This window comes from Scardinius erythrophthalmus (genome assembly GCF_964197995.2).
Source record: "Scardinius erythrophthalmus genome assembly, chromosome: 23".
Lineage (NCBI taxonomy): Eukaryota > Metazoa > Chordata > Actinopteri > Cypriniformes > Leuciscidae > Scardinius > Scardinius erythrophthalmus.
Window position 1 is genome coordinate 6,661,218 of NC_138243.1, and position 21,143 is coordinate 6,682,360.

Consider the following 21,143-nt stretch of genomic DNA (forward strand, 5'->3'; position numbering starts at 1 on the left):
ACACACACACACACAATAACATGCAGGATAACTAGGGGAAACACTTACGGATTTTAAATCTTCACATGATAATTTACAGAAAACTGCAAGAATAAACCTCCTCATCTCTTGGAAACTCTCCTGATCTCACTAAGGTGAAATAATACTAAGACTCTCTCTTGTTAAGCAGTGTTCACTGTACTGAACAAGAACACCACGCTTGAACAAACACAAATCCAGCAGTCTGATCCCGAGTTCAACTCTGCCTTGCCAATTAGATGAATTTACACACAGTGGAACGCTGAAGCTGCAATGCATTGTGCGAGTCCATTAAGACTTCCAGCCTACTGCCCGAATGCATATTAAGATCTATGCTGACCCCCACGAGTAAACATTCCCCATTAGCGAGCTCGCAAAATCCTAGAATGGCCATGCTATTTGGCTCATGACCAAGGGGATGGACACTTAAGCCCTGTTCCAAAACCTAGTGAGCAGCCAACCAGAACTGCATTTTAAGGCATTTTATACATGCTCCGGACACAGAGGTTATTCCAAAATGGCAGGAGGCAAAATTTTGACCCAACAGCCTAATTCTAAGCTAGCAAATCTTTCAGAGTAAAACAATCATAGAATTCAAGAAATCCAAACGTTCGCCTATCATCCATCGACCTCAAATTTGGCTTATCATTTGAAATGTATCCAAAAAAAAAAAAAAAATACAAAAAAATCACAATCACAACACAATCCAGCCGACCAATCAGAGCAAATTGCGCTTTTCGAAAGGAGGGGCTTAATAGAGACAGGAACTAAACAGTGTGTTACTGACAGACTGAGAAGTGAGGAGCTGCAACTGTCAAATATGTGAAAAATATTTAGTAAAAAATATTTTTTGAACATTCAGGCATGAAAATATGTTCTAGTAGACCTCAAAAACAAAATCAAGGCTTTGAAAAAGGACATATCAGGTCTTCTTTAAAGGACACCTATTATGCAAAATTCACTTTTACATGGCGTTTGAACATGAATGTGTGTTGGCAGTGTGTGAACAAAACCACCCTAGAATGATAAAAATCCACCCAGTGGTTTTTTTACAATCTCAATAAATCATAAGCACTGTCTCAGAATGAGCTGTTCTAAGATTCTATGCAATGTGACGTAGAATTGCACAGGCCCCTCCCACGACTGTTGATTGACACCGCAGTTTGAGCATAGACCCACCCTGAGTGAGCTGGACACAGAGTCCGCCATTGTTCGACGCTTGAGCAGCTGTAGACAAGCATGTCTCCTAAGCGATTGAGGTGTTTTGTTGTTGGATATAAGAATGAACATAGCAGTCTTCATTTACTCTCGTTGTTACTCGAGGATGGATCTGTACTGTTCGTGATCCAGCTTACGGTCTTCAGAGCGACAGTCCTAACGTTACTGACCACAGCAGAAATGAAAGTGAGAGCGTGCTCTTTATCACAGCTCATCGAGTAGTTTTACGGATATAAGGTTTACCAGTTTATTAAGCACCCAAAAGGTGTGTTTATATTTGTTTACTGTTATTTGTAACGAGTGTTTTGTGTACTTCGCTGTGTATGTTGTTGATAATGAAAGGGAGAGAGAGAGAGAGAGTTTATGGATAATACTTTAATGCGCACTTCTTATACTATGTTTATTCAGCTCTTACAGAGATTCTCTGGTGTAAAACTAACGCTCATCTTTTGTGTGATGTACAATAAACTTCATTGAACTCATCAGTATATTTTGGTCATCATTCGGACAGGGTCTGCTACAGCAGGCTTGTATTAATAGTGGATAAAAGCAGATGACAAATAAGTTATAACCATAATTAAACTAAACTATACCTGTTCTATCTCCATACAGCAAATATTCTCTGGCTCTGTGTGCATTATTATCCGACTCCGAGTCGAAATGAACACCGCAACTGAGAGTTTCTGTTCTGATATTATCAGATGAGATTGTCCTGGCTCTGTAGCGGGAGCTCGTGAGGCTCCGCCCCCTGGGCTGGCAGCAGCAGTTAATTTGCATTTAAAGGGATACACACTAAACAGTGCTTTTTTCTGAGCCCCAAAAATGACAATTTAAACATGCTGTAAAAAAATATCTGTTGGGTATTTTGAGCTAAAACTTCACATACACACTCTGGGGACATCAGAGACTTATTTCACATCTTGTGAAAAGAGTCATAATAGGTGCCTTTTAAAGAGGTAGTTCATCCAAAAGTGAACATTCTGAAAAAAACTAAGTAACTAAACTGATTTGGTGTCCATTGACTTCCATTGTATGGACTATCTAAAAAACAAACAAACAAACAAACAAACAAACAAACAAACAAACAAACAAAAAACCTCAACATTTCTCTAAATATCTTCATTATCCACAGGGGGGAAAAAAAGTCTTTGAACAGTTTTGAAACAACATTAGGGTGAGTTAACAACCAGTAGACAATTTTTGGTGAACCTTCCTGTTAAGGGGAGACACGGCAGGCAAAAACATCTTTTTCTTTTCACTGGTCAATTTTGAGATTTTGGACTATTTGTCTTCAATAACATGTCTTCTTTCAGACTTGTGGTGAAAAAAAGTCTGAAATACACATTAGGTCTTTATTTTACTACACTTTGTCTATTTGCGTCTGTAACTTTCTCCTAAATTCAACAAAAGTTGCCTTTCTAAATCATCCCGCTGCTCCGCGATCGCTGTCTGCACACTGTCATCACATATATCGTTGGAAAGCTCTCTCTCTCCTGTACAATGCTGTAAGATCCAAATATGGTCATTTCCTTTTTTATCAGCAACCAATCGTGAAAGTACAATGGGGCATTTAACTCTAAAAGCGAAATCTCATTGGCTGATGTCAATTTCTGACAACGTGATTCATTCAGATGCATCACGTGACATGCTCTGACATTTCCAGAGAGTGTTTTTGACTGTTTTTCACTAGGGTTCTGTTCAGTTGAAGGCCATAAATGCTATGTTATATAAGTTTTGATGTGTTTTAGGTGGTTTTTATTGCTGATTGCTAATGATTTGATAAGATATTTTGTCTGTAAATAGTTGTTTCCACTAAAAAAGTATGATTTTTTACAATACAAATCTTTAAAGGCCGTTTTAAAATGTTTTTTTTTTTTTTTTTTTGAGCCAGAAATCTCCAATTCAGCAGCACTTACATAAACCAAACTTTCCATATGTATTCCTATCTATATTCTTAAGGTTTTTACGGAGGGGTTTGTTCATATATCGTTCAGATTCTGATTTATACAACATTTTATACCTAAAAACGGGGCAAAACTGGATTTTTTTGGCTGTTGACAGTCTTTTCTGATTAATGGAGTGATAAAAAGAGATATCCAAAACCTTTGACTCTAATATGTCAACAAAATGAAACAAGAATTTTGAATCTGGCTTTATCCAATGTTCATATTTCTCTTCTGGAAATATATGCAAATTAGCACATTTTTAATGAGATAATACCTAATTTGCATATTTAAACATAAATATTCTAAAAACTTGTAATACAAAAGATATTTGTCTTAATGTCAGTAATCAACTGGGGAAGTTTCATGCTGATGTCTTTTAGTTGTTTTCTAGTCTCCCCTTAAGGAACATGTTTTTGTGAGATTCATTCAGAATATAAAGAATAATGTCTGTAATATTTCACAACTAAAAACCAAACAAACAAACAAACAAACATACAAACAAATACAATTATTAAAAACATACTTCATACATACTCTACATGTTTCTTTTAACATAGCATCATCTTGTTTATTTCTTGTGATATTAGGGTGAAATATGCCCCACACATGTCCTTGACAGGATTCATAAGATTCTCCTTTGTTGTCTCATTTCCACAGTTTAATTAAAAGAGGATAACAGTGCAACTACGGAAGGGAAGTACACGGCCTACATCTGTAGCTTCACACAAAACAGCTGTTTTCTCAGCGCTGTGTGTAGCCATGCCAATTTTATGCTTTCGGTGTTGGGATTTCCAAGGAGAACATCTTGAGCATTGATTGATGCAGGAAAAGGTTCTTTATTGACAGTGGAGAGTTTGAATGATTTATACACTGTAGTGAGACGTTTATTTTTGCACATCTTTGAAGGTAAACAGTTCAGCAAGCACATGGTAAGGCTGAAGCTGGTTTTCCTGAATAAGGCTTTATCATTTAACACCCAATGTAAGCAGTGTTTAGTATAAATCCTTGAAGCGGAGCTAGAGCACATTGAAAATGGTAGTAAAAGAGATATGTATTTTGAAGGGTGTTGACAGTGTGAGAAGTTCATGCACCTGACTTCTTTCACACGCTCTTTTTGCGAACAAGGACGTCCTTGAAAATCACCTCTGCATTCGCTTTCATTCTCTCTTCACCCCCTGCTGATTCAAGGTATGAGCATGAGAGACAGTTCACGCTTTCTAGCTTTAACGTCACCGCTCTTGAAGTAAACATTAATGTGCAATTGTGCCACAAAATCCATGCAAATTCTCTAGGGAGGCAATACGCACATATTCTCACCACCTCTAACACAGCCAAACTTGGAGTTGTTGATAAAATTCACACTTGTACTCCAAAGGGATGCTGCTTTTTTTCTATTTAGGGGAGATAGCTAGTAGACGGCTTCGACATTATTTGTCCATTACCAAAGAACGCCAGCAGAGAAATGTCTGATCCAGTCACAGCTTACCAACTAAAGACAAAGTCTTAATCCGGTTTTGAAATCACGCATGTCGAAATGCTAATATCTGAAAGCTGTCCATTTGCCATTATAATCCAGCAAGTCTGCACATGAGACACATCATTCACCAACATTATTCATTCCACATTGCTATACTTGATCAAGATGCCATCATCAAACAGGGTACTTGTGTATTATGAGGCCCTTTAGGCCACTAGAGACAAACAAGTGATTGATTGAATTCAACAACCTCTCCACGCTGAGCCAGATTGGAACTGACCAGGACAATGGATGTTCAGAAATATATTTGCTCTCATTCTCACTTAGGGTCTCATGAATAATTAAATTGTTAGAAATGGGCTTGTCTTGACTCAATCTCACTGACTGATGACATAAAACAAGGCTTTGTCTGTCTTTTCTGATGGAAGGATGGGGCTGGGTAGTATTCTTAGTTCTAGCTTAAACACATCCCTAGACTTGGTCTATTATTTCAGCTCAAAAGCATACTGCTTACACTTCTACCCTTTATTTATATTTCTGTTAAAATGTGTATTTAATGAAGACAGTCCGTTATTAACCAGTTACAAGGAATTGGAAATCAAAGGTGTCAGATTAAGAAAAAAAATAAAATTTCATTTTATCATGTGCATGCCAAGCCAATTTCTTAAAATAACCATTCCAAAATCTTTCATTTTCAAATTAAAACTATTTCCAGTAACACATTCCATTAAACATACCATTTAGATAAAATCTTACCACTGTTCTCTGCAAATGTGTATTGACACCACATTTGTTGTTGTTTCATCAGTTTACATGTCCAAATAAAATAAAACCCTATTACTGTTAAGTGTAACTTAATTCAGGTTAAGTTAATTCAGGTATTAGTACATGATTATTCATGTACCTTTATTATAAATTGTTAACCAAAACACTGTTTAATTTGTTTGAGAGTTAAGAGTGAGTTATCGCTTAAATTTCTTAAATCACTCTGATTCCTGGTGCGAATTGCTCACTCATGATAAGCCCCGCCCCCTCCATGTAAACAGAATGATCGAAGAATTAATGACAAAACACTTTAAAATAAAAATAATACATCACGGATCTTTCCAGTGTTAGTACAGCATGTGCAAACTCATTATAATATGAATCTATTTTCAAAATAAATTAAATTTTGTTCTGGACTGCATGATGTACAAGACGAGTGCAGAAAGTCAAAAGTTTACTTTGGTTGACTAAAAGTTAACTAAAACGAAAACAAAAATGATTAAAAACATTTGTTAATTCACTTGTCCACTTCATAGCACAGAAACCTCACTTGTCAAAGTTACTAACAATCTTCTTATGGCAGTGGCTTCTGGTCAGCTGACTTTACATATTTTGCTCGATCTGAGTGTGGCCTTTGATACAATCATCCTCCTAGACAGACTGGCCTCCCTTGGAGTAATGGGAACCTGTCTGTCTTGGTTTAGATTGTATATTTCTGGTCGCACTGAGTTTGTACAACTTCAGATCTAAGCCATCACAAGTTAACACTGGTGTTCCCCAAGGCTCAGTCTTCGGCCATCTTTTATTTATTATTTATTTACTGCCCCTTGGACACATTTTTAGGACGTACCGTATTCATTTCCTTTACCCCTGTTTCCATGCCTACTTCTGCTTTTCCTCCACTTTCTCTGTGCAGCTGCTTAGCTGAAATTAAAATCTGGTTGTCATAAAATTTCCTTAAACTCAATAGTGGTAAAACTGAAATTATCCTGGTAGGTACACAATCTACTCTGGCGAAATCTGATAGCTTCTCTCTCACTATTGACCAGTCCATAGTTTTGCCATCCATGCAGGTTAAAAGTATGGGTGTTGTCATTGATAACACCCTATCCTTTGAAACTCACATTAATAATATTAATCACACTGCATATTTTCATTTGTGAAACATAGACCGTCTTTGTCCTTCTTTGACAACAAACAGCACTGCTATCCTTGTACATGCCTTAGTTACCCAATCATTTCAATCTGCTTTTAGGTTAGGTAGTTATTGTTTGGAAATGGGGTTACAACTATGTTTGTTAGCCTGGAATGTTGTTCATGGACTAACAAAAGATGTAGATGCAGAACTTCCTTTCCCCACAAAATCAAGGTTTACACCTTTATTCTTGTGATTGACAGGATTATATGGACCTGAAATCTTTGTTAGGAACATTGTTTGGTCTTCAACTTCAAGACTTATGGTTTGCAACAGACCCTGCTTACTAACCAAACTTGGAAGGTTTACAAAACTCTAATGCAATTACTCACATTTGCACTGTCATGAGAAGAGATCCACCTGCAACTGAATTAGGGTGCTTTGACAGTTTGTCACAAGAACAGACATATGGGGCAGTATAAAGCTTTGCCCGAACACAGAGATTGCAGACAGAAAAACTGCTGAGAAAAAGTGGCATGATATTAAATCTATGAATATTAAATGAATTGCAGAATTCTGATAAAGACTTTACAAGATGTCAAATCCAGTTTAGTTATAATTAGTCAATAAGAAACATTTTAATTAAGTCACAAACTCTTTGCATTTGTCATGGTTCATTTTGAAAGATATCAACAATAATTATACCTACACTAATGATGCATTAAACACAAATCTTGTGTGACCGTGTGAATAGAAAGTTAATTATCACATTAACACACATTTCTCTATATTTGTGTATTGTAATGAAACTGTTCTCAATTCTGCATCTGTGTATTTTTTTATTTTTTATTTTTTTGTCCATCTGTACTCAAGTCTCTTTGTGTACTGGCATTCACTTTTGAGTGTGTGTGCGTGTGTGTATGTGTACGCAAAAGGCTTAGATGGCATTACTTGGTTTGTGTTTGTGATGACTGCTGTCTAGATTAAACATGATCAGCTGACCAATCAGAACAAGTGTGGCAACAGATAAGCAGCACTGCTGATGGATGACGTGGTGATGTCATCCTACTATGACATCATCGTATCAGTGCTACAAGCCTGCCAAAGAAACACATGCCAATGACTAGGCATTATAGCGATGTAATCAGCTTTAGTGAGAGACTCGCTTCAACAAAACGTGGGCCGCCCAGGGGTGTGGCGTGATGACAACAGAATTAGACATCCAAGAAGATGCCTTATCACTCTCAAACCATCTTCTCAACTGAAGCTACATCTGCAGTTCTGACTGGCATAGGGTCAGGATTCCTTTTTTAGTAAGTAGTCATTTAGCAACCACTTTTATTATAAGTGACTTGAAGTACATTATATAGTACAAATGAGGAACATTTTGATGCTGAGATTCTACATCAGGGGTGCTCAAACCTGACCCGGCCGCTTAGCGGTGGTACAGTAATCGTAACTGCGTGAATTGTACAAACATAACCGAGATGATCCCTATCAGTCAGTCACGTTCAGCGTTACATCAGACGTGATCTGACGAATTGGGAATTAATACTATTTCTGCTCCTTCCAGCGCTCCGCATAAGCCACCTGATCCCCCTGCACCAACTGGGGTGGAAGATGGGACAGGGCTTTGCACCGAGAAGGCCGATCACTGCTGTTCCGCATGACCCATACGGTAAGATTATTGGATAACACTGGGAAAGCGTGCCTTTTCCAGGCGGAAAGGGATGCTATAGAACCCACATCCTGCCCGTAGGGAGGTATCATGTGAAAATTACACATATGGACTGGCCATTAGGGCGGGAGGGGGGGGGGGGACTCAACACCGGCAGTAACGGTAGAGCGGACTCTGCCAAGGGAAAGCCACAGGCTTGCCAACAGGGGAGCCGTACCATGGAAGAACATAAATATAGGTTCACCGTAGGGATCACAACATATGGCGCCTAGCACAGGGGTCAACCATTGGGCGTACTTACGAGTGTTGCTCCTTACGAGTGTTGCCTGACGTCGGATGCTCCGTCATGTCTGACTGCCAAGGGTTGTGAAGGAACTCAACAGGGTTCGCCAGCTGGGGAACTTTACTGAGGAGCAAGATAAGCGCACATATCTGGTCCATAGGACGAGCGGGTCCCCAGCGTTCACTGGCCACTTGGGGCGAGTACACGGTAGAACACTGGCTCTAGACAACGACTGTAAAATCTGGCAAAAGTGTTGGGTGTTGCCTAGCCCCAGAGATGTATAGTAACGAAGTAGAACTACTTCACTACTGTACTTAAGTACTAAAAGGCTGTATCTGTACTTTTCTAGAGTATTATTTTTTTCTCCTACTTCCACTTTTACTTCAGTACATATTTTCGGCGAGTGTAATACTTTTACTCCGATACTTTTTTTATGTGCTGCATCGTTACTCGTTACAATTATAAAAATGTTACGAATCATTCCAAACCCACATTATCACTGCCAGAGCGGTAGATGGCTCTGTCACCAGGTTTGATGAAGCTAGCCCAGCGAATCAAACGATCAAGACCGCGCGTGCTCCCGTTCTGCCTTTCGCTCTGCTGCCTGCCTCCACTGAGAACACTTGAGCTTTGTTCATTTGTTTCGAGATGGAAGAACCAGAACTTCGAGTGATCGTGGCGGTGAGGGTGAGGAAGGAGACCACTCCTGGCCCTACTAGTCCATGTTTTCATTTTTCGGAATGAAAGACAATTCATAAAGATTGAAGTGCGTAACTGTTAGCTGTCATGAGGACGCCGATGCACTGAATCGTTCCTTGTTTAAATAGTTTAAAGTTAGGCTACTATTATATGTAATGTTATTACCTTGACAAACTATACATCATTAAAATGATATAAGACTCAAGTTTCAGTATTTGAGCACTATTTTATTCTGAGAAACCTATAGGGACAGTTATGTCTTAATTTATGTCAGTTATATATATCAGGAAAAAATAGTCGAATCCTTTAATATGAATTATGAGCGTCAGCCGCACCCATTCAGAAAAAAAAAAAAAAAACTCATGTGCGGTCGTCATGAAAGCGCTTGGCCAAACAACGTCCCTCAGGGCTTTTAGCTCAAAAATGTGCAGATTTTGATAGATTGATAGATTTCATAGGTTTACGTTAGATTTCTATAGAGAGGAATAATATTTATTTAAATTATTATAACCAAAATGGGCCGATGTAATCATTATGAGCGCTGGATACTCTGATGTAGCCTACTGTGTTTTCAGTCCATACTGGCAGCCAGAGGGCGCCCTATGCACATTAGACCATATATGGAACACATGAAGAAGAGCCATTCCAGGAACTCCCTGACATAAACAAAGCTTCCAGAGATCGCTGTTACATGCTGATAAATACACAATAAGCTGTATAGAAAAAAGGCACAAGCAGGGAAGAGAAGAGAGGGATGCTTTAGAGGGGGAAGGGACATATTTGATCTGTTTTTCTCAGTGTGTTAAGGTGTTCTTGAACATTCATGTCTTTGTACTGCTGCTTCAGCCAAATTAATTGTGTGTCCTAAACATTTGAAATAATATAAACAATATGATGTTCAAACTTTTGACTCTTTTCTTTAATAACTTCATAACACAATACTTGTACTTTTACTTTCAGTACTTGAGTAGTAAATTTTTAAATAAACTACTTGCAATACTTAAGTACAAAAAATTTTGAATACTTTAGTACTTCTACTTAAGTATTTTGCTTAAAGAGCACTTCAACTTCTACTCAAGTCACTTTTTTGATAGAGCACTTGTACTTTTACTCAAGTCTGGGTCTCTAGTACTTTATACATCTCTGCCTAGCCCGCAGCTCTACATATATCTGTCAGCGAGGTGCTGTGCGACAGCGCCCAGAAGGAAGCAACACGCGCTGTCCGTTCGGACCATTACATGCTTACCTAGTAGCGGCGATTTGAAGCGGCCCAGCGCAAGCCGTACTGCTAGCAACTCGAGGCAGTTGATGTGCCAATGCAGTTGGGGTCCCGTCCAAACCCCCGAAACTGCATGCCCATTGTAAGTGGCACCCCAGCAAGTGGTGGAGGCATCCATGTAGACAACACCATGCCTGAACACTTGTTCTAGGGGAACTCCTGCCTGTAGAAAAATAGGGTCCGACCACAGGCTGTGTGCCACGCACATCTCAGGACTCGGCTGTGAAGCAAGTGCTGCAGCGGCCTGATATGAAGCAATTCGAGCGTCGTTACTGCGGTTGCGGATGTCATATGCCCAATGAGCCTCTGAAAGAGTTGCAGTGGGGCCGCTGTCCTGCTCTTGAGTGAATTCAAGGAGTTCAACACAGAGCAAACACGTTCCTCTGTGAGGTGTGCTGTCAGGCTGACTGAGTCCAGCTCCATACCAAGAAAAGAGATACTGTGCACGGGGGAGAGTTTTCTCTTTTCCCAGTTGACCTGAAGCCCCAGCTGGCTGAGGTGCCAAATCTGTATACCAGACCCTCATACGCAAAGTGCATGAACGGTCTTTGTCAAGGGAGAATCAAGACATGAAAGTTTTGTTCCACAGTTGGGCAGGAAGTGCGTGAGAAGGCATAGCGTCCTCGAACCACACACTGCTGCCCGCTGGTGATAGGAGAGGGGGATGAGAGTGGCAATACATAGTGTTGCACACTGCCATCCACACCATCTTGGGACCAGAGGTAGAAGACTTTGGGTACCGTGCCGAACAAAAAATTAACTCAAAAGATTCTCCATCCGGCCTTCCTCTGGGGAAGATCAGCTCCGTCCATCTCCGGGGTGGTGTTTCACCGACCGCTTGGAGGATATTATGGTGGCTGAGATGGGTGGCATTGTCTTCCTGCCGAGGGCTCGACATCACAGTAGAGCAGTAGTTTTTTGTTTGTTTTTTTGCTGCAGAGGGCCGACGCCCTTGTGCGACGAGCAGCCCGACTGATCTGGTAGCACGTGGCAAGCTCTTGATTGCCTCAGCCTGCTTCTGAACTGCGGAGAACTGCTGGGCACAGTTATCAACAGTATAGCCAAAAAGGCAACCTTATGAGATGGGCATTGAGAGTGCATTTTGAACACATCACGCACTTCTGCATGTTTTAGCCAGGGGGTGCTTCTGGACCACCAAGGTGGACATCGTCTGGCCGAGGACCTGCACTGTGACTTTCATCATGGTCAGTCACTGTGGGCAGTTCCTGCATCAACCCCGGCTCAGAACTACCCTCGTACATTATAAGTGCTCTGGCCTCGTAGAGTTGCAGGGTGGCCATCGCATGCAGAGCAGAGGCGGTCTGTCCAGCAGCACTGTAAACCCCAGCAGCCAGAGCTACTGTTCTCTCACAGGTGCTGGATGGGTTTGCGGATGACTTCACCAGGTGGCAGCACTCTGCGGCACTGCAACTGCACACTCCATCTGGGGAATCACCACGAACCCCCTGACCACCCCACCATCAAGGGTAGCGAAAGAGGAAAAAACTTTTTAAACAGATGTTGGCATCTTTGGCGTTCCATATTGGCCCCAATATGCTTCCATACTGCCAAAGTTCTTCATGCACATCCAGCAAGAAAGGCACGGGGCAAGGATATTTACACGTCATGCTGCGGCACCAGACACCAGCAATGAAAGCTCAGATCGAGAACGAGCGCACAGCAGCCCAGGAAAGCATGGCTGTCAACTCGGAATCTGATTCAGCATGAGGGTCGAAGTGTGAGATGCAAATCTTGCACGTCAATGTGCATTGGCTCGTTCAGTTTACACTCGAAGGTGATTTGGCTCTCAGGCGAGATCCCAATTCATCAGATCACGTCTGACGTGACGTTGAATGTGACTGACTGATAGCGAACTCAAAGAGTCTTGCAAAATGATTCTATTTCATGTGACCAAAAGTTGAGAAACACTTTTGCTGCAACGCACTCTGGTGTAGGCAGTTAATCCAATTAGCTCTTCCTTCTTCGTTTCAAACAGTGTCACTTTTTCCAAACCCCTTAAATGTATTATACGCATTCCTTTCCATCAAACCCTTAGTTTTCTCTAGTGTGCAAGGTCCATGAAATATGTTCTGATTGGCTGAGCTTGTGTGGTGTTGCGAAGCATTTTGGCCTTCTCTGCGGACAGACAAATTACTTGTTGATGGAAACTTGAGTTGCACCTGGTTAGGAAACGGCATATTATTCCGGCTTGAGTAATAACTGAAAAAAATGACAATAGCTTTATAGTAGCTTCCAACAAAACAAGAATGCCTCGGTAGCACTTCCACCCCAAGGTCTTGCAAAATGACACGAATTGAAATGCAGAAACAACATAGTTGCTTATTCACCCAAGCATGAGAGAACCCATCACAGTCAGCAAGATAACATGTCTGGTCCAAACTTAGACACATTCACACACAATCCGAGGATTGCTTTGTTCTGGAGCTCTAGTTTTTGACACAGTAACAGGCTAGCTTCTGTATCTCCGAGCAGCCAGGCCATGCGTTAAACAGCATTCACACACACACATACACACACCCCTCCCCACAGTCAGGTGATACTGACCCTCTGCTCACAATGTGACTTCTCTGTTCCACTCCAACAGACAGACTGAAGGAGGGACGCAAAGAAAGTGACAAGTAAAAAGAAAGTCAAGACACAAACCAGAAAAGAACAAACTGATCCCTAATCTACAAAAGGTGTAGCTGATTTTGTTAAGAAATTGTCTTGTTCCTGACCAAACACGGACACCAGAGACCCACAACAGATGGAGGAAGTATCCAAAATGTGGACTTACCTTGCTGGCTGCGCCTTTGGGCATAAACCACCACCACGGCTGCAAGCACCACACAGCAGAAGGACGTCACAATGTTGGCCATCTGCAGAGACACACACAGAGGTATATCGTGAGGCTTCTGGCCTGCCCGAGAGAAACTGGGTGGCACCGATGCCAAGACAGCATGAGGAGGACAGTTTCCTCTTTCCCTCCCCCTTCTCTCTCACTCTCTCACTTGTTTTCTTTCTTCCAATGTATCTGCCTGCTGATTCCCCGCCCCACTTCTCTCTATCTATCTCTGTCTGTCTCTCTCTCTCTCTCTTCCCTACTTTATAGCGTCTCATCAGTGGAATCAATGCCCTCTGGGACTGATATTCTCTCTGGCCAACTGGCTGTGGGATAGACAGACCTAGATGAGAAATAGGAAGAAGGAAAGACAATGCCAGACTGTTTGGATCCAGGATTGACCATCATAAAGACCTCCTTAGTCTCTCTTCATCTGGCCTTCTATTTATCTTTTTCTCTCTCTCTATCTTTTCTCACTCTCTCCATACACAAACTCTTTTTTTTTTAAACCAGGGGAAATGTTGTTTGATCATTATTGCTATTTCATAATTCAGATTCCATGACAGTGTTTCCCAAATCTGTTATTGGATTTCCTCTAAATGTACACTTTCTGAATGTCTCCCTTATCTGACACACACATTTCTAGTCACTCCAAGACCTGACAGGGTAGTCTTGTTTCAAAATCAGACCATTGGTTGAGCCACTATTGTTCTGGCTGACTTAGCTGGGTCATTTAAACAAACAGCCTTCAATTCCATTTAGTGTCAACAGTGGCACAAAAAACACATTCGCTCACATAAGATTTTCCTACTACCTAACATATATCACTGAAACAGGTCTCCTGATCAATCATAACTGTTTCTGTGATAGCCCTAGATCCTGTGAACAGCAAAACAGAACACTTCTTTAACTTTAATCAGAAAAACTCTAAGCCTATCAATCATTTTAAATGTTCATGGGTTTTTGAACGACATTGGCTGCTAGTATGTCTTTGGAGGGCATGTGGTTGAAGTAAGAAAAATAGTGGAAGTTTGCTGAAATCACTTTAATGGAGTTCCAGATTCATTTAAAGTTACAGTGTGTAATGTATGCACTACAAGCGGAACCAAATGGAATTGCAAAAATAATTAATAATTACCAATTTGTATTTGATGAAAGACTTTCATATCTTAGAAAATCAGTTTGAGGCATTGCTAAGATCAATTCTGAAACTGTAGAGACGACATATGTGAGATTACTGGGAAAATCTGAGAAGCAGGAGACTTAAACAAAACTTGATCTCAATGTAATCTCATTTTTGTCCAGGAGAAATAATTGAGATATTAACAAGGACCCCTTTTGTGATTTTCTTTCCTATGGGAAGACTTCACAGTGAAACATTTGAAATCCAGACCAAAGACTACACATTGTAGGGTCAGGGTATCAATTTGTCTCCTTAAGCACACCAGCATTTAAAACATTAAAAAGAGCCCACAGCTAAAACAAGCACAAAGAGAGGCATTCATCAGAGTGAGACAGGGAATATTCATAACCAAGAATAAAAAAAAGAACTATAAAAAAACTGAATGAATGCACACATAAAGCCATGGATGGAATACAAGCAGAAGGTTTTTTGTACACTTTAATTGTCTCCCATGATCCCAACGGTAGTTATTCATTAAAGTTAAACAGGAAATTATAACACACCCCATTATCAGGATGGTTAACTTGCTAAAGGAAATGCATACACACTTTATTTATATATTTAACATTGTAATCACAACACCGTCTTGCTAATTGGGGAGAACCTAGCTCACTAGTAGCAAAAGTTCTTGATTGTTTTTGCTGGCAAGAACGTGCTCGTCTTGGCTGGTGTCGAAGATGTACGTGGGAGTGATGTGCCTATAATGTTTGCTTTTATTGATGGGGGTGTTTAATATTGTGGATATTTTGCTTTTTGTCAGCTACTTATTATGTTCTGATTCATGGGTCTGCATACTTAGCGTGTCTTTTATCAACATGCTGTATTTACCCAGCATTCGTCACTCACTAAACACAAGGTTCACATACACACAAGTGTGAAGATAAAATAGCAAACTATTTTCTTTGTTTGATCAATGTCTTAGACTAAAGTCAATATTGTACGTCCTCGCTGAATAACGTCTTTGCGTTTGTTTGTCTCTGTGTGTCGTTCATCAAAAATTCATCATAAACATTGTATGAGGTCATCATTTACATTCGAATGACAATAAACTCTTTGAATTAAAGAATATGTCCAGATATTACTCAAATATTGCTGCCCAGCACTACTTATAGAGTAATATCATTACAGAATACAGCTGATGACCCTTTCACATTCAACTTAGTAAGTATGCCCAAATTAAAAGTATGTCAAAAACGACTTTCAGTATTTTGAAAGTGTACTTTTCGGTTTTTCAATTACCACTGCTTAAAAACCAAAGCTTTCCTCTATTCCGTTGAGATTCTTGAGTAAAGCAAAGAAATACTTTAGTCTGTTGACTGACACTTCATATTTATTCCAGCACTCGAGGAAAAAAAAAAAGAACTGACAGGAGTGAAATTAAAATTGTATCTCTCTGTCAATTCTTCAGAATTCCTCCTTTTCTGGCGGCCATAAGTAGCATTTAGCCCATCAAACTTGTGAACAATACATTTGATATCTGACAGCTCAGGATCCTTCTCTTAATGACATCCCATGGCTCTGCAGATTTTATAATAATGTTGCTCAATGAGACCCATTTTGCTCGCCTTTATCTCCTGTCTTATTTATTTATTCATATCTTATTTATGGCCATTGCTGCTGAATAGAGGCATTTCTCTCACTGGTTAATTAAAATATATAATTTATCGCTGGTGCTGAATGATTTTTTGCACCCCTCTCAGGATCCTTGTGATGTCCTGTAAAATTTGCATTTAAATTGGAAGCCTGAACTGAATACTTGCAAAGAAGGTATGAAGTATCACAAAATAGAACCAGCCAGGAAAATCCCACCAAACCTTTCGCTGACAGATGAATGAAAATCACAAATATTTTTTTATTATCTGTTTTTTTTTTTTTTTACTTTCCCTTCAGAAAAATCTCCACTTGCCAAAGCATCCTCCAATATGAATCGATGTGGCCTAAAGGATATGGAGATTAGTCTACATGTTGAATACAAATAGCAGTGCCAATGGCAGTGAACTCTGAGATCTTCAGTAGCATATCAATGCTTTCTAGAAGTCTCCCTAAAGTTGCAAAGATGATACATAAAGCATTTATCTTAAATAGCCCACCATTACATGTATGCAGTTATTTATTTTTTTATTTTTTTATCAAAATTAAGTTTTCTACTGGCAAATCAGTTTCAGAACCAGGTATGTGCTGTAATAATGTTTAAATATAATACATAAAAAAAAAATATATATATATATATATATATATATATATATATATATATATATATATACTGTATATATATATATATATATATATATACTGTATATAACCTCACAAAAAAAAAAAAATAAAAATGTATATTTTGCATAATGCATATTTGGCTTTCACTGCTATTGAAACACAAGACAGAAAAAGCAAACATTTTTAGATGTGCATCAATTTATATTACACAATGATTCATGAAAATTTTACCAACCTTAATGCCCCTTTTACTACTTCAAATCATTTCAAATCTGATACTCCATTAAAGCAACTTGGTTCATAGTCATATTCAGTCATAATCATAGTCACAAGACCAGAAGGATTGTGAAACTAGTCTAATGAAACAGCCTTTAAGAATCTTAATGACCAAATAAAAAGCTTGCATTTAAATCGTTGTGATAATCATGATGATGCCGAATTTTATATGTCCAGCAAAATTATCACAAAAATATCATGAATATTCAATATATTGCTCAGCCCTAAATGTCTCTGAACATCCAAAGATAAAATCTCAATCAATTTTCCACAAAGGCTCTAGTCTTCCCACTGACACACACACAAACTCTGAGGTCATATCCTGTAATTAAAGTCTTGCATCCAAGACCCCCCTGACACTAATTCCCTCCATCAATCCAGTCATATCACAGATCTCTCAGATTAGCACCCATGCTACAGCGCACATGGCACACGGCTATGCACACATACAGCCAATAGCCCTGACATTTCAACCCGTCACATCAACCCGAATTGCATGCCAAATACAATGTCAATCCTGTCAAAGCCTGTGGAGCTGTGATCTTCGAGCAGCTGTGCTGGTGTTATATATATTAAAAAAAGACCAATAATCAATACTGGATCAGTGCTTTAGCGCTACAGGGCTGGCACCTGTTCTCACTTAAAATGCAAATGGGGAAGTTTGTTAAGGTGATGTAAGAGAAAATGTACATGAAGCTATCAGGACTGCACATAGACCAGTTGGAAAAAGTGCAAGTTTATTTAAAAAGTACATTAGAAATACATGTCATAATTTTTTATTGTATTTACTATATTATATTAAAAAAATCCATAAAGTAAACAATTTCAGCTTGCTGCAACTGTCTTTCTATGAAAATGAAAAAAGTCATATTTTCAAATTCTTGAAAAGAAGTCTCATAATCATGACAAAATCATTAATCTCTTAGAGAGAAAAACTAATTATATACTAACTAGTGGTGGGCCGTTATATCGCGCGATAAAAAAAATATCGCCGTTAATCTATTCCCCAAATTGGGTTGGGAGATGGCTCTATACTACACAAGCTATGATGACGCAATCTACCCGCGGTAAACCCGGCTGCAACGCATATTCGTCGTCATCTTAAGTAAACACGGCTGAAAGTGAAAGCTGCAACATCCATTATTTGGACTTGGTTTGGATTTAAAGGTCCCATGACATGAAATTTTCACTTTCTGAGGTTTTTTAACATTAATATGAGTTCCCCTAGCCTGTATATGGTCCCCAAGTTTCTAGAAATTTCAATCGGTGTAAATCGAGCTTTTGTTATCTTTCTCTGCCTTTGAGAAAATGGACGCTCAATCGCGCTGATCTTGAATCTCCTCCTTGTGACGTCATAAGGAGGAATGTTACCTCCCCTGTCTCTGCTTTGCCCGCCCAGAGAATATTTCCGCCCATGAGAAAATGAGCTAGGAAGTAGGAACGCGCGACCGCGATTTTAGTTTGTCCACGAGAGATATCATGGCATTTGAGCGAGCGAAGCATAACAATTGCTCAATAATTGGATGTACAAATGAACACTGAAGGGTCAATACAGAGCTGGGCTTGCTGAACGTCTGAAACTAAAGTCTGGATCACTCTCTTTGGCTCAGCTACACACCTCGGACAAGTAACTTAAGTCAACTAATGATATATAAGTGTGTTGCTTTACTGTTTATGGTTGCCTAGACTGTTACACGTAGAATGTGGCTGTCACATTAGCTATGCAGCTATGCAGTTTATGTGTGTGAATACACACACTGTAACGCGAGTGTTGTACACTTCTTTGTTATTTGGATAACCGTTTTCCTGTTGGTTATACGGCACGCGCGATATCCGCATTTCAAGATCGCAGAGCTTGATGTAATTGTAATAAGATAAATTACAGATGTTACAGATCTCTCATGAAAAGGCAACAGCAGGTTAGCGTTAGCTACATGATAATAACTGTAAACCATCCGAATAAAGTACCGTATCCAGATTCCAGACATAATATTTTAAACTAACCATTCGGAAACGTCCTGCTGGAGCAGCTGAGTTGTTGCTTCTCCATCCGGATCAGATTCTGGGTCAAACTGAAATGCTTGAACGAGTCGACTGCGTGTCTTCGTGCCATTGCTATATCCAACGTAAACATGCGCGCCATGGTACCGTTGCGCAAGATGGTCAAGGCCACACCCACCCTCCACCTTGCGCCGCCTTTCTCCTCCTCATTAGCAATTAAAGCTACAGACACCGAAACGGCCTGTCTGAAGGAAGCTCATTCTGGGACTGGCTTGTAGTGGCTATAATTCTGCACCGAGGCTGAATTTTTGAAAAGAGATTTCAGATACAGTACTAGGGACCACTAAGGCCTATATTAAAGCCTACAAAAAGTAGCATGTCATGGGACCTTTAAGCCGTCCGACAAACAGCAGCAAACTATCCGAGTGTGTGGGGTAACGGTTCGGTAAGTTAACACACGACTAATCCGTTCTACCACCTCAAATTCAAAACGAAACATGATATCACTGAATACCAGCGCGCGTATTATTCTCATTCCAGTATATCTTAGCGTAACGTTAACACATAATCTCTGTCTACGCCCGATTTTAAGAATCGTTGTTGTGTTTCTTTTTAACTGAAAAGACATCAGTTAGACAATATTATAACTTTAAATTTGGGGTTTCATAAGCTCAAAGCTATAATAAACATCAGACCTACTTAAGATCTCTGCAGCTAGTGTACTTAAATTTTATTTATCTGCAAAATTATGTTGTATACTTACAGTTTTGCACAATATATGTTCTCAAAACTACATATACCCTTTAAAAAAAATACATTTAGCAGTTGTTTAGCAGGGTCTGTGTAACCTGTTCTGTAATGGTTTTATTATAATATACTGTATATCGTTATCGCAAGAGGCTGCAATGTATATCACAATATAGATTTTAGGCCATATCGCCCATCCCTAATTGATAGCCTATAGTAGTTGATAATAACATAGGCCTATGTTGCCTACGGACGGTAAAAGTACAGTAGTAACCTTTTACAGTCTATGACTATAGAACAGCTTTCTCACGCAGTTTGTGATGCATTTTGGAAACAGGAGATGAGCCCCTGGTCTAATGCGCCACCTGGCTTGAGAAACCCGTTCTTTTATAGTCATTATTTGGGTAGCACACATATTCTGAATGCCTTCGGCAGAATTCAAATTAGCCATTTTAATCTAGATTAATCTAGATTAATTTCAAAATTAATCTAGATTAATCTAGATTAAAAAAATAATCTATGCCCACCTCTAATACTAACACATTTCTCATAGCTTAAATACTCACTGCTTATTACTATCAACTCTTTCCCCGCCATTTGTGAGAAAATGCTTTTTGCTCAGAACGTTGCTTTTTTTATGAAACTTACCCAATATTCAAGTGTTGAAAAAAAAAAAGAATAAATGAAGCTAGAATAAAAAGTGTTTTGCTTGTTTGTTTGTTTGTTTCTCATAACTCTGTGTGAAGGTCAATAACCTGTCAATTTGACAGGTTATAAAATGTCATGTGGTGTGACTCCCCAAAAGTGTAATGAAATTTATAAATTATATTTGTAAGAAACAAATATCTTGAACAATATATTTAAAAACCGTTTAAAAAAAAAAAAAAAGATATACTGTACACGTTTTTCAAAATCATACGAAACCAACATGAATACAAAGAGCACATTTCCAAAAACTTGGCAGATTTGTTTTAAACTAGATTTTTTAGCACTCTCTTTTTGCAATCTAATTAGGAACCCATTGTGTCCCTCATGCCAAATTAGGCACAGCTGCATTTTAAAGCATGCAGCACGAAGAGTTTATCACGCATATGGCACCTTTAACAATTTTATGATAAAATAGTGCAGATGGACCTATGCAATGAATATTCATCAGTCAGTGTCTTTAAAGAAGTGCTTTATGACTATATTATCCAATGTGAAAACGCAGGCCATCAACAGAATTGGTTTATAGGCTGTGATACAGATTATTTAGTGCGATTTTACACCATTCTGCTCTGCCATTACTCATCTGCATGACATGTACCAGCCCTTGTGCAAATGCAAGCAGAAAGCCCCACTGCAAACAGCATGCTGTTGGTATTTACCCACAATCCCTCTCT

The 21,143-nt window shown here is 39.3% G+C and overlaps 1 protein-coding gene across 1 annotated transcript in view; it reads right to left on the bottom strand.

Annotated features, from left to right (window-relative positions):
* cntfr (ciliary neurotrophic factor receptor) overlaps positions 1-21,143 on the bottom strand; it is a 188,935-nt gene that overhangs the window by 112,080 nt on the left and 55,712 nt on the right. The window contains exon 2 of the mRNA XM_081354183.1: positions 13,296-13,377. Within this exon, the coding sequence (XP_081210309.1) occupies positions 13,296-13,377 (82 nt within the window). The remainder of the gene's footprint in view (positions 1-13,295; positions 13,378-21,143) is intronic.